General features: G+C 36.6%; 1 protein-coding gene across 11 annotated transcripts in view; it reads left to right on the forward strand.

The window, feature by feature from the left end:
• The window catches only part of LOC122791844, a 2,266,858-nt gene that overhangs the window by 1,877,587 nt on the left and 375,019 nt on the right, over positions 1-14,252 (forward strand). For 9 of the 11 annotated variants that reach the window (XM_044059805.1, XM_044059804.1, XM_044059811.1 and 6 more), the window contains one exon: positions 8,185-8,232. The exons of the other annotated variants lie outside the window; for them this stretch is intronic. In XM_044059805.1, the coding sequence (XP_043915740.1) occupies positions 8,185-8,232 (48 nt within the window). The remainder of the gene's footprint in view (positions 1-8,184; positions 8,233-14,252) is intronic. 11 annotated transcript variants of the gene reach the window in all.

A 14,252-nucleotide genomic window follows, 5' to 3' on the forward strand; every position in this document is an offset into this window, starting at 1 on the left:
GTTTGATTATGTCTAAAGTATATATATAATTAAGTTCAGGGGTATAGGTGGGGTTGTCCCCCACATTGGGGAGTGCAGGCAGCAAAAAGTTTAAAGGAGAAAAGAGATTTCTGGGATTCACTCTTTTCCTGTGTCTTTATTCTTTTTTTTTTTTAAACTTGTCGGCACACAGAATTTTGACTGCCAATATTTCAGTAGTGAGCCTGCCTTTTATCATGAAGTGATTGATTCAGATCAGAAAATAGTTTTGCCTGCCATATCCTTCAACCCCTTAACAAGCGGGGTAGGGTGGAGGAAGGACTGAATACCATCACAGAAGGGAAAAAATACCAAGAGCCAGTAGAAACACCAGTGTGCAGTTAGTGAGATGATGAAACCCAGTCCCATTAACTTCTCACTATATACCTCCTTTTCTCTTCCATAACTCACAGCTCATGGATCAAAAGACACAGACATCATTTTCTTCACCCAGGTCATGCTGAGTAGATACTAAGCATTTATTGCAAATAGAAGTGCGGGGACAGTCAGGGGAATAAATTAGTGTTTGTATTTTATTTTTGGCACAAAGGCAGCAGCATTCACAGTGGTATCTTTGCATGCCCAGATAATTTCTTTCATTTTTTTTTTATAATGATGCTACAGTTTACGCATCATCAGTGCTGCAGCAAACAATTGTTATTACAACCTGCAGCAGTGGATTAACACAGGTCAGTCTGTTAAATGGTTTCTTACTTACTCAAGTAAGCTGTCATTTACTCATACAGTAGGATAGCTAAAATAAAATGTGTGACCATAGAAGCCAACTCTCATGGTTTTGATTAGCTGATGAATTCCTCTTTGGAATGTACCTAATCAGGCATGTCCAATAACTGGAACGTCCACAGAGATTCCTCACTAAAAGAATGCAGGGTGTAAGTAAAATGTCCTGTGCAGACCATCTCAAGGCCCTATCCCTGTATTCTGTCTCCTACAGGCTTTTGAGGGGAAATCTATGCCTGGCATACAGGGAATTGTCAGACCCTACTCTGATGGATTTCCACAAAACAAACAGCACCAGAATTACCGATTCAAAAGTCTTAAACTTTGCCTGTGATATAAGTATACCTGCTGGAGAGACAGGTATGTATCCCAATGACTACCCCAGCTATGGAAGAGGCTCCCCATCCATGTGAAGCAGAGTTCCTCCCTAACACAATTCAAGTTCAACATAGACAACTGGAGAGGAAACTGGTTTGGCAGCTATGTCTCTAATGCACACATGCAGCTTGTAAATGTTTCTTCTCCCAGGACCCTGCTTGTAAATAAACCCCTGCTTACACTAATCAAGGGTATCAGAACTTGTGACAGATTTGGAATGCATAGCTAGGCTTAAAAAGGCCCTTGTGGTCGTTAGTCTAGTAAACACCTATCAACCTATGAACCTATAAGTTTATCTCCAGCAGAAACATTTATGTGAAAAAATCTAAGTTCCTGTTTTACTTGTTTCTATCATATTTGAAAAAGAAAATTCCAAAGAAGCCAGATGTTTGTTTCAGTAGAGTTTTTAGTAATGAAACTGGAGATACATTTTACATGTAGAAAGTACAGTTGCATAACAGTTGATGTTAGAATTCTTCACTGCTGCAGTAGCCTTTAATCTAGATGGGTAGTATCCTGCCAAGAACACAGCAACCAACCAGCTCCCTCCCACACCTTTGCACTGACTGCTGACTGGACAGCCCTTTGGAAGGGGAATTGGCCGTCCGAGGGAAGCTTTCTTCAGTACCTTCTTGCTCAAACTAAAAGAATGACTGTACTTATCCTGCAGCAATGACAAATGACTGTATATCCCAACAACAAACTATATACAGAACTGGTGGGATGGTGGCCAAATATGGCAATGAAGAATTCAAACATCTACTGTTATAGATAAGCGCAACATGCACAATTGCACAATGTTCATCATTCTCACTGCTTTAAGCTATACTGGTTGATTGCCAAAGACTATCCAACCTGAGAGAAGGACCACACACACACACACACACACACACACACACACACACACACACACACACACACACACACACACACACACATGGCTTGAGTGGCACACAAAGGTTATAAATAAAATAGACAGCTGTCTGAAACATTAATCTCAGATAAAGTTGCAAGACTTTAATGTATTTTTCTGTACTTTTTTGTTTTGTTTATTCCCAAAGCTGCAATAATTTCACAGACAGGATTCTTCTTCTTCAAAGGGTTTTGAACATCCTAGCCTTTTGATCTCATGATTTGTTGTTCATTTCCCAGCTTAGAATTTTATTGCCAATTTATTATTTTCTTTGCCATGGTCCTTTTTGCATGAAATTGGAATCCTTACTTGGAAAAGGATTAATGATAATAAAGTGTGAGCAAAATGTATAAATGCATTTTGGATTCTGAGCTTTCTGAAATAATAAAAACATCCTAGCTGTGAACCAAAACCAGTGCTAAGATATTGTGAGACACCTAAAGGTGATTTAAGAACGGTTGCATTGCTAGCCAAGCTTTTAATCCAAATCACTTTATAAAAGAGATGACATTCAAATACATTGTAATTAAAAGCTGGGGGGGGGGCAAAAGTATAAGTATAGACATTGTAACATTTCATTGTGCATGTAAAATAAAGATTTACGCTAACAAATATTGAGATAACTGTAATAAAATTAAGCATAACATCACAAGACAGGTAAAATATTCAATATCTCAAATCATGAAAGAAGTTAAAATGTTAAAAACATATAAAATAATATAAATAAAAAATAAAGGTTGTCAAAATGGATGAATTATGTACAAATTAGAATAAGGTGCACTATAATATACTACAGAGATGAAAGAAAAGCCACTTAATGTTACTTTAGATAAAATTATGAGTATTTAAATAATAATTAAGGACACAACATAGGAATTCAGCTTAATTTTGAAACAAAAATAAAAAAAATCTATACCTCAAAATCACAATGAGATGATATCTCAAATAAAAAGTGTGTTTTCAGTATCAAATTCAAAATAGAGAAAATAACATAAAATGAAATAAAAATAATTTGAGGATTACTGAAAGTCCGTGTAACATAAAATGGAGTGTAGATAAAGTTCAAAGGCAAACAGTTCTACCACTTTCAACTCCAATTGTAAGCAATTAGTGTGGTACAGTCATGAAAGTTTAGAAGAGAGGAGAGGGGGAACTTCATTCCACTGTCAAGTATATGGTTCCTTTATAAATAGAGAATGGTATAGACATATTACAAAATGCATTGCTTATGTGCAAAAAAAGGTGATAAAATTATTTTTCTTTTCCACCTAAAAGCTGTAATGCACTGCACAAAGAATATGAGTAATCTTTTCAGGTAGAGACCACTGTCTTAGTCTAAAGAAATGTATAAAGGGCACAGTTTACATCTGTAGACTAGGACTCATTAGAGGTTATTACGTCTCCTGGACTTGCTAGAAGGAACAAAGAAATGCCTGCACTGTGTTTCTATGAATCTTGGAAGAATTATTTAGGATGTTATCTGTCAGCCCTTAAAGTATGCCAGTTTAAAATTCTTTAGTCAGTATCATACAGGACTGAAATTAATGGACTTTTATCTTTTTCATCCCTCACTAACTGTGCACACACACACACACACACACACACACACACACACACACACACACACACACACACACACACACACACACACACCATAACAAAATGATAGATTATAAAGTGAAAAATATTTTTTGTTGCAGACAAAACAAATTAAATTCAACACACTGAAATCCGGAATATCCACAATGCTTAATCTTTTAAAGCAGCTCTAAAAACATATTATCTAAACAATCCATCCTGCACCTGCCTCAAGAGCAAATCACCTTAAACAGTACATTTCACTAAATACTACGATGACAAAACTTTGCAAAACCCAGTTTTCACATTTTACTAGTGTATTCCTACTAGACCGGATACCATAATCTTACCAAAGAAAGTAATGTTTCTTAGTCCATGCCTTGTCTGTCGATGTAACATTACAACCTATTGTAAGGATTTTTCTAGTTCAATTTAATGTAAATCCTAAGAAATGTAAATTGTAATTTTTTCCCTGTTATATCTGTAATACTTTTAATTGTATTTTAAATATTATCTTTCTTTTGTAATGCTTGTGGCACTTTTCTCCCCGGGCCTCCACCGAAAATGGGTCTCTGACCCACTGGACTTTCCCGGTCAACAAATGTTAATAAATAAAATAAATAAATGAATGCAAGTCCAAACATTTTCATTTAATCAAGGCTTCATCAGATAAAATATTCATTCATATTGCATCCATTTTTCTGCATATATCTCACCAATCATGTAACATGTTGCAATATTTATTTTTTATTTATTTGACATTTGTTTGCCAGGAAAGTCCGACTGGGTATGAGACCATTTTCAGTGGAGGCCCAATGAGAAAAGCTCCACAGTGCACATTAAACAGAATTAAAAATAATTGAACAATGGTTACAAATATTAAGACAATAATAAAACAGTACAGTTTGTGAATACCATAAAAGAAAAATAAGCAAAATATAAGGCAAGCGATAAATGACACGACCCTTTGTTAATAATTAAAATTAGCATTTGCTTGGGTTTCAAACCTTAATCATTCTTCATCAGCAGTAAAGTGAAGTTAGGATTGTAGGATTCCTCATCCTGTTGAGCAAAATAGATAGTGACAATGAAAATACCAAAGATATAGACCAAAACAAAGTTTATTGTTTTGCTTTCAAACAAGCTGTAAGTCACCATGTTGTTATATTAAACTGCTCAACGTACTGAACATGCAGCTTTCCTACAAAAATCAATATTCTTTACAAACGCAGTAATGTGATCACTATGGTTTCTGAGAGAGTAGGGTATACCAGACCTATGACTTAATTAAACTGAGCTAGCAAGTAAGCTGTAATGGTTTAAAGGGTACATGGATGTGGACTATCTATTTCAGGTTCTAAAGCTGTAATATGATTGCTTGATGAATATTCATTGCAGTGACCAGTTTGCATTACAGTAGTAGAATAGGCATACAGATTGTGGGTAATGCTAAATTACCCACGACGGCGCCAAAAGCCGGGGATAACCGTTTCGCCCACACACCACCACAGCGTACCACCATATTATACTATGACATTATTTAAGAAAAGAAACTGGTATAATATATAAGATGCCATTCATAGTTCGCAATTTTATTGCTGTGCAGCAGATATCCATGAACAGAAAGAGGATCTCCAGTTTGATCCTCAGCTGGGGTGCCTTCTGTGTGGAGTCTGCATGTCCTCCCTGTGGTCTTGTTGATTTCCTCCGGGTGCTCTGGTTTCCTCCCACATCCCAAAGACATGCTGTAGGTGGAATGGACAATCTAAATTGGCCCTATGTGTGAGTGCGTGCATGTGTGTGCCTTCTGTGGAAGGTTGGGTGCCAGGCTGTCAACTCGACACTGTAAAACTCCACTGCCAATCATGAGTGGACAGGTGATCCACTGTGGCAACCCGTAACCAGGAAAAAGCCAAAAGAAGAAGTAGTGGATATCCATAAAGAGCGCCGCAACATGTATATGCAAAAAAATCTTGTACAGGTTATTTGCACTTAAAAAATGTGTAGGTATTTTGAAAAAAACACACCTATTTATGGCAAAAACAAAATGTGAAAGCATTTTGAAAAAACAAACCTATTTACCACAAAAGCATAACGTATTTAAATTTAAGAATTAATTGTACACAAAGGCCTTTGTGAAAGCCGTAGGCTTCATATGAAATCATATGTATTCAGATACTATGGACAGACTCGGCTCTGCACAGTCACACTTGAAAGACTTAAGACAAGCATCGGACTGAACAGTTTTAATTATTATTGTTATAATTTAAAAAAATAAAGGGTTTTATTTTTTTATATAGTTGTATCATCCTACTGATTGCTTTAAAGAATGAATGAAAAGGGGAGACAGAAAAGTTTGAAAAAGGGAGACATAGAGCAGAAAACACAGCAGGAATACATTAAGAGGGTTATGCTGAAGAAGGTGGGAGAGGAGGGGTACCATGTTCTTGGATGAGTACAATAATATGCACTGTGATAGTTTTTTGCCTAATAACTGTAAACATGTAAGGATATGGTTTAAAAATGTATACAGTACTAATACAACTGGTCATTGTTCAATATGTGCTGGTCATTCACTTGACACTGTAGCCAGCCTTCATATCTCATCCCTGAATCTCCGCTGTGACTGGGGTGCAGTGCCTGAGAGTTCAGCCATCTTTTATATGCAGTTAATGTTGTGGCTATACTAATAAATATTTTCTGGCCAACACAAAGAAAACACTTTCTTTACAAAAATGGTCTGCATGATGTATAACTTCTAACAAAGGTTATATAATACTGTAAATTAAATGAAATGGAAATGCAATTTTTTTGTTTTGTATAAATACATACATTTATATACATTAAAAAAATTGTTGTAAGTGAACTCATTCAGATGTATACTGTAAATTAGGGACAAATATTTACAGACTTACATATATAGTTTTATTCATACATATAGTACTTTTGTATTTACACAGACAATTATGTTATCACAAAAGTATATATTTGTATACAGATGCAGTTATGTGTATAGATATGTTTACACTTTCTTTTGCATTATTATAATAACATTGTAGATACATATTTACATACCTTCAAATATGCAACATTGTTAATGCTTATTGTTATCCTTAATATAAAATAAATAATATCTACAAAAGAACTTTGACCTTCTCACCACTACCTGGTCAACCCATTTGGCCAACTGGTTGGGCCTGTGATTCTGTAGGTCATTGTACCTGTGACAGTATTGTTGGCTGGAGTGGATGATTCCTGTCAGGGATGACAGGTGCTTACCCCACTCCTGCCATATGTTAATTTTTTCCACCCACTAGCATTAAAGCATGCCTGGATCTTATCCAGGTATGACTTAATCAGATGATGGACCCCATGATATTGGTGTCCTTATCTGACCAGCTTAGTATATGGCCTTGTGTCTTTACAGATCATACCATCATTTGATGTGCAGAACCAGAATGACAAAAGTAAGAGCAGGACTGTGGTTCACAGGTTTAGAACCACTCACTGTGGGGTGTGGCATCACCCTAAGCAAACCCAATTAACTAGCAGGGGCATTAGGCCAGGCACTTTTATTATTTAAAAGTTGGTTTTACCAAATGTTCTTTCTCATCTACGTTTCTTTAAATAATACATTAATATTTCATTTATATTATATGATAGATAAACATCAGTAATGCAATCATCTTTTTATATTAGTTACAATAGCTACTGCTGTTGCTGTGCTTTGCCTTTTATACCTTTTCAGGTATTATACCTGAATATCATTTATTGAGACAAAATGAGCTGCTCCACTGAAGAGTCACGGTACAAAACAGAAGGAATATCCAAGGAAAGAGAACCACAGACTCACCACGATATTCTTAGATTAAAGTTTTGTAAAACAGCTTTATTGGAGGTAAGCACTTTCGCATATCAAAAGGATACGCTTCTTCAGACCATGTCATTGACCATATCATTTATACATGCCTCATGCAGTATAGCAGCATTATTAATTTTTTTTTTTGGTGGGGGGGGGGGAGGCTGTTTTACCGAAATAAATATTCAAAGGCAAAGAAAGGATAAAACTTCAGCCATAAGGAAAACTGATTTCACATGTCAGTTCTCAGGAATATGTCAAACATCTGTTTGGTAAAGGGGGAGCCCAAACAAGCTGGCAGGACAAAAGTCTGGAATCAGTTGTAATGGACAATAATGCAGTTAGTGAAAGAAACTGCACATTAGCACAATGCAAGAACCTGACAAATGATATGGTAGGATGTACTAGAGCTAAGGTAAGGCAGAATGCAATTACCCCTAGCAGTATTGGGGAGCCTCCAACATGTATCCCCGTAACAATAGATGAGGAATACCTCCTGTAGATTTGTGGGGATGACTAGGACACAAAAGGTGATGTCATGGAATAATCAGAGGTGCAGTGGACACTGGCTGCTACCAATGTTTGCAACAGCTACATGCATCTGCTCGAGAATGTTGGTAAGAATAACATATATTTATATATAGAATTGAATGCCAACATGGGATGATTATATTAAACACATCCTTTCTATTAACAGGTGAAATTTCCACAACTGTACAGAATAACAAAGAAGGCAGTACACACGGTAAGTGTCTCCCACAACTGCTTACTAAGCATACAGTAGTTTATTTCTTTACCAGTAATGTGTTCAGGTCAGTTTTACAGGGTTAGTAACAAAAACAAACAGTTCATTTTACCAATAAATTTGTAGGATATCAGTAGCAGAACAGCTGATGAAGATGATGATAACATTGTACACAGTCCCCAAATTTTAATGGCAGGATTCACACTCCCACAACATGTTAGTAACTCTGTGGGAAGGGATAGTGCATCAAGAAGTCCAGCACATGCTGACGTTACAGTCCAGCTTGTACAGGGAGAAAACACCTGCACCTCTTCACCAGTATCTACAAACCCAAACAAACACTTCCAGGATGATAACTGACATTATGAGGTAACAGTGTCCACTGTGACTGCCTTTACAAATCGGAGCCAGGTACAGGAATTTGTCACAGCTACCCCTGGAAACACAATGTGCCATGAATTTGTTAGGGGCTCACAGCACTGTCGCAGAGAGTCTGGTGGAAATGGTCAGAGTCCGCTGGGCATAGATAAGAATTTATAGCAATATATGGAAATGGCAGAGAGCAGGGATAATACGATGCCCACAGTATGGTGGCAGGACCAGCTTCTGTGGCTGCCTCCATTTGTACTCTAGTTAGGACTGACCAGACTCAAACAGGAGTCAGTCTTGGATTGGGAAGAGGGTGGGATACCATGAGCACAGTGATGCGTAGTATGGTGGCAGGACCAGCTTCTATGGCTTCCTCCATTTGTACACTGGTTAGCACTGACCAGACTCAAAAGGAGTCTGGCTTGGAAGTGGAGGGTGGGGTTCTCTCTAGAGATATGGAGACAGATCACATAAGGCTACAAGTGCTTTGCAAAAGGTATTGCTTATGTTCAACAAAAGGGGCATAATGTTTTTTTTCTTTTTCACCTAAAAGCTGTAATGATGTGCACAAGGAATATGAGTAATCTTTTCAGGTAGATACCATTCTCTTAATCTGAACAGATGTATAAAGGGCATAGTTTACATCTGTAGATGAGTACTCATTAGAGGTTATTATATCTACTGCACTTGCTTTAAGGAGCAAGGACTTGCCTGCACTGTGCTTTTGATCTTGAATTTTGGAAGAACTATTCAGGATGTTATGTGCCAGCACATAAAGTTCATTTTGGCAGTTTAGAATTCTTTAGTGAATATCATAAAGGACTGAAATGAATGGGCATTTAAGTCTTTTTCACCCCTCAATTGCACATACATATACACACACACACCACACCACACCAAAATGACAGATTACAAAGGGGGAAACATTCTTTTTTGTTGCAGACAAAATAAATAAAACTCAAGACATTGAAATCTAGAATATCATTTTATCAAGGATTCAACTGATAACGTATTCATTCATATTGCATCCATTTTATACATATATCCCACCAGTCATGTGACATGTAATGTGAAATGAAAAGCATTTGTTAATACATAAAATTAGCATTGTTTGCCTTTCGAAGTAAATAATTCTTCATCAGCAGTAAAGTGAAGTTAGCATTGTAGGCTTCCTCATCCTGTTGAGAAAAATAGATAGTGACAATGAAAATACCAAAGATATAGAGCAAAACAAAGTTTATTGTTTTGCTTTAAACAAGCTGTAAGTCACCATGTTGTTATATTAAACTGCTCAACGTATTGAACATGCAGCTTTCCTACAAAAATCAATATTCTTTACAAACGCAGTAATGTGATCACTACGGTTTCTGAGAGAGTAGGGTATACCAGACCTATGACTTAATTAAACTGAGCTAGCAAGTAAGCTGTAATTGTTTAAACGGTACATGGATGTGGACTATCTATTTCAGGTTCTAAAGCTGTAATATGATTGCTTTATGAATATTCATTACAATGACCAGTTTACATTACATTAGTAGGATATATAAGATTAAAATGAACTCACTGTGGCAAAAATAAATAAAAACACACTAGACGGAACTGGCATTAAGCACTTTTGTCCTTTAATGATGCGAAGAACTTCATCAGAATACAGTAACAAGGAAAAAATGCTGTAAGATGCTGTAAAAATATACGGTAATATACTTATAAGATATGATATGTAAGATGCCATTGACAGTTCTGCATTTCATTGCTCTGTAACAAATATCCACGAATAGTGTTGCTACTCATATATGCAAATAAATCCAGTGCAAGTTATTCACACTTAGAAAATGTGAACGCATTTTGAAAAAAAAACACCTATTTATGGTAAAAGTATAATGTATTTAAAGTTGAGTTAATTGTATAGAAAGCCTATATGAAATCCATAGGCTTCATGTGACTTTGTAGGTATTCTGTTATTATGGATAGACTCGGCTATGCGCAGTCATGACTGAAAGACTTAAGTCAAGTATCAGATTGAACAGATTTTATCATTATTTTTATAATTTAAAAAATAAAGGGTTTTATTATTTTTATTTAGTTGTATCATCGTATGAGATGAGATGGAGATATGCTCTAGAGAGAAGAGGAATGAAGGTGAGCAGGACTAAGACAGAATATATGTGTGTGTGAATGAGAGGGAGGATAGAGGAATGGTGAGGATGCAGGGAGTAGAGTTGGTAAAGGGGGATGAGTTTAAATACTTGGGATCAATAGTTCAGAGTAATGGTGAGTGTAGAAGAGAGGTGAAGAAGAGAGTACAGGCAGGATGGAGTGGGTGGAAAAGAGTGTCAGGAGTGATTTGTGACAGACGAGTACCAGTAAGAGTGAAAGGGAAAGTCTACAAGAGGGTAGTGAGACCAGTTATGTTATACAAGTTGGAGACAGTGGAACTGACAAAAAGGCAGGAGTTAGAGCTGGATGTGGCAGAGTTAAAGATGTTAAGATTTTCCCTGGGTGTGACGAGGGTGGACAGGATCAGGAATAAGTATATTAGAGGGTCAGCCCAGGTTGGAAGGTTTGGAGACAAAGCCAGAGAGGCAAGATTACATTGGTTTGGGCATGTGCTGAGGAGGGATGCAGAGTATATTGGGAAAAAGATGCTAAGGATGAAGCTGCCCAGTAACAGGAAAAGAGGAAGGCCTACGATAAGGTTTACGGATGTGGTGAGAGAGGATGTGCAGGTGGTTGGTGTGACAGAGCAAGATGCAGAGGACAGGAAAACATGGAAACAGATGATCCTCTGTGGTGACCCATAACTGGAAAAGCTGAAAGAAGATGATGATTTTGTTGTAACATCATACTGATTAATCTAAAGAATGGAAAGAGGGAAATAGCAAAGTATGAAAATGGGAGGCACAAAAAAGAGATAAACACAGCAGGAACACATCATGATGATTGTGCAGAAGGAGGGTGGAGAGGAGTACAATAATGTGCACTTTGATAGCTTTATGCTAAATAACTGTAAGCATATAAGGAGATGGTTTAAAAATGAATACAGTAGTAATACAACTACTCATTTATCAGTATGTGCTGGTCATTCATTTGACATGACAACCTTCACACCTTATCCCTCAATCTCCACTGTCACTAGAGTGCCATGCTTGAGAGTTCAGCCATCTTGTACATTCAGTTAATGTTGTGGAAGAAATCACTGTCTTATACAATTATCATGTGAAGATTGGATGAAGATAGATGAAGGCTGCCAGCCTAGCCACATAGAATTTTATAGATCATTCTGTCATTTGTAAATATTAATGTAAGCCACAGGCTTGTTGTCTTAAATGGAAAAAAATGCTGTTGCATGTGGAACTGCAAAAAAATGCAACAGTGCAGTCTGCTGTAAAGAAGCTAAGTCAAGCATTTTATGACTGTCTTTTATCTTTATTTATTTTATTTATTTATTTTATTTTACATTTGTTGACCAGGCTAGTCTAAATGGATACATGTCCATTTTCAGTAGAGGCCCGGGGAGAAAAGCTCCATCACACACATACACAATATAATAATAAATGTTGCAACAGTACAAGCTTGATGTAAATGTTATTAATAAAAGTACAATACTAATGGTGAGCATAATACAAATAGTAAAGCTAATGTACAAAAAGTTGTTTACTATATACATATATACATAGATTTAAATTGCAATATCATGGTTTATAAGGAAAATTAAGGAGAAGTCAGTAGTTAGTACAGTATCGGATAAGGTGAAGAGTATTCATAGGTATAAAGTAAAAAAAGAGTTAGTCAGGGTTAGTACAAGGGCATAACCAATGTGTACTAAGAAATAGTTTTAGTTTCTGTTTAAAAAGTGTTATTGAGGACAGAGATATGAGTTCAGTGGAAAGTAGGTTCCAGTGTATTCCTACAGTATTAGAGAACAGAGAGTCTCCTTCTAAGTTGTTGGATCTGCTAGTACTAATAAGTTGTTTATTTGAGGAGTGTAGATTCTTAAGATTGTTGTAAGGGGTAATGAGAGTAGAGAGTGTAGGAGTATTGGTGGGGTGATACAGGCTCTTATGGGTAAATGCAAGCTGGTGAAGTAGAAGCTGATTTTGGAACTCTAGCCATCCTAGTTGTTTTAGATTACTACAATGATGAGTTCTAAAAGGAGAGCCAGTGGCAAATCTAGCAATATTAGCAACTTTAAAGTTGGTTTTGGCCTGTCTAGGTGAAATAATTCTTGCTATTGTTTTAAAGACAGAGTTAATGATGAGAATTTGCATGCATAAATGTCCTTTATGTCTTTGCTTCCTGACCTGGTGCGAGCTTACTAAATAATGTAGTTTCTGTTAGCCTGGGAACCCAGGGAAGTGTGAAGAATGATGTAATGTGAACCAGGAATGTTATTTTTAAAAACATCTCTGTATGCTCTCAAGGGAAATTACACTTTACTGTGTGTATTTGTTATCCTTTCCTCTGCAGGTTGTTTAACTACTAAGGAAATGCATTACTGTAAATGATATAATATGGAAATGCATTTTTTCTTTTTTGTACATATAGATACATTTACATACATGAAAAAACAATTGTGGGTGTGCTCATGCAGATGCATATTATAATTTAGAGATAAATAAATGCAGATTTGGGTCTACTATACAAGGTCGACATTTCAGAATGTCACAGACCATATGCCAGAGACCATATGATCGACATTTGAAATGTCAACCATATAATAAAATAAAAAAAAAAACACAGTGACAACTTACCTTCACACCATTAGCAGGTGAGCTATGCCCCCTGCACCCCCACCCCCTAACTTAAATATACGAACTCCGAGATCGCACTACAGTGCAGAAATGGAAATCTTTCCATTACACGCTATAAGGAGATGCCAGTTCTGCATGGTCAACATTTCAAATGTCGATGATATGGTCTTAGGCATATGATCTTTGACATTCTGAAATGTCGACCATGTATAGTTGACCAATATATTGTATTCATACATATATTACATCTGTATTTACATAGACAATTATGTTATCACAAAAGGGTTCCATATATTTGTATACAGATGCAGTTCTGTGTTTAGATATGATTAAGCTTTCTTTTGCATTACTATAATAACATTTTATGTACATATTTCCATACCTTCAAATATGCAACATTGTTATTGCTTCTTTTTATCTTTACCATAAACAAAAAATAATAAACAAATACTTACTTTAGTACTTTGATCTTCTCACCACTACCTGGTCAACCCACTTGGCCAGCTGGTTGGGCCTATAATTCCGTAGCTTATCATTTCTGTAATAGCATTGTTGGCCAGAGTAGATGACCCCTGTCAGGGATGATAGGTTCTCCCCCTACTCCTGCCAGATATTTATTTTTCTACTCAGTACCACTAAAGCATGCCTGGATCTTATCCATGTATAAGTCAGTCAGATGGTAGACCACCTGATCTTTGTGTCCTTATCTGACCAGCTTGGTGTGTGGCCTTGTGCCTTTACAGATGATGCCTTCATTTGAAGTGCAGAGCCAGAATAAAGAAAGTATGAGCCTGGCTGTGGTTCATAGGTTTAGAAACACTCACTCTGGGGTGTGATATCACCCTAAGCAAAGTCAGTTAACCAGCAGGGACATTGAACAAGACACTGTTGTTATCGGCA

Source organism: Protopterus annectens, chromosome 17.part0 (genome assembly GCF_019279795.1).
Source record: "Protopterus annectens isolate FY-2018-M chromosome 17.part0, PAN1.0, whole genome shotgun sequence".
NCBI lineage: Eukaryota > Metazoa > Chordata > Ceratodontiformes > Protopteridae > Protopterus > Protopterus annectens.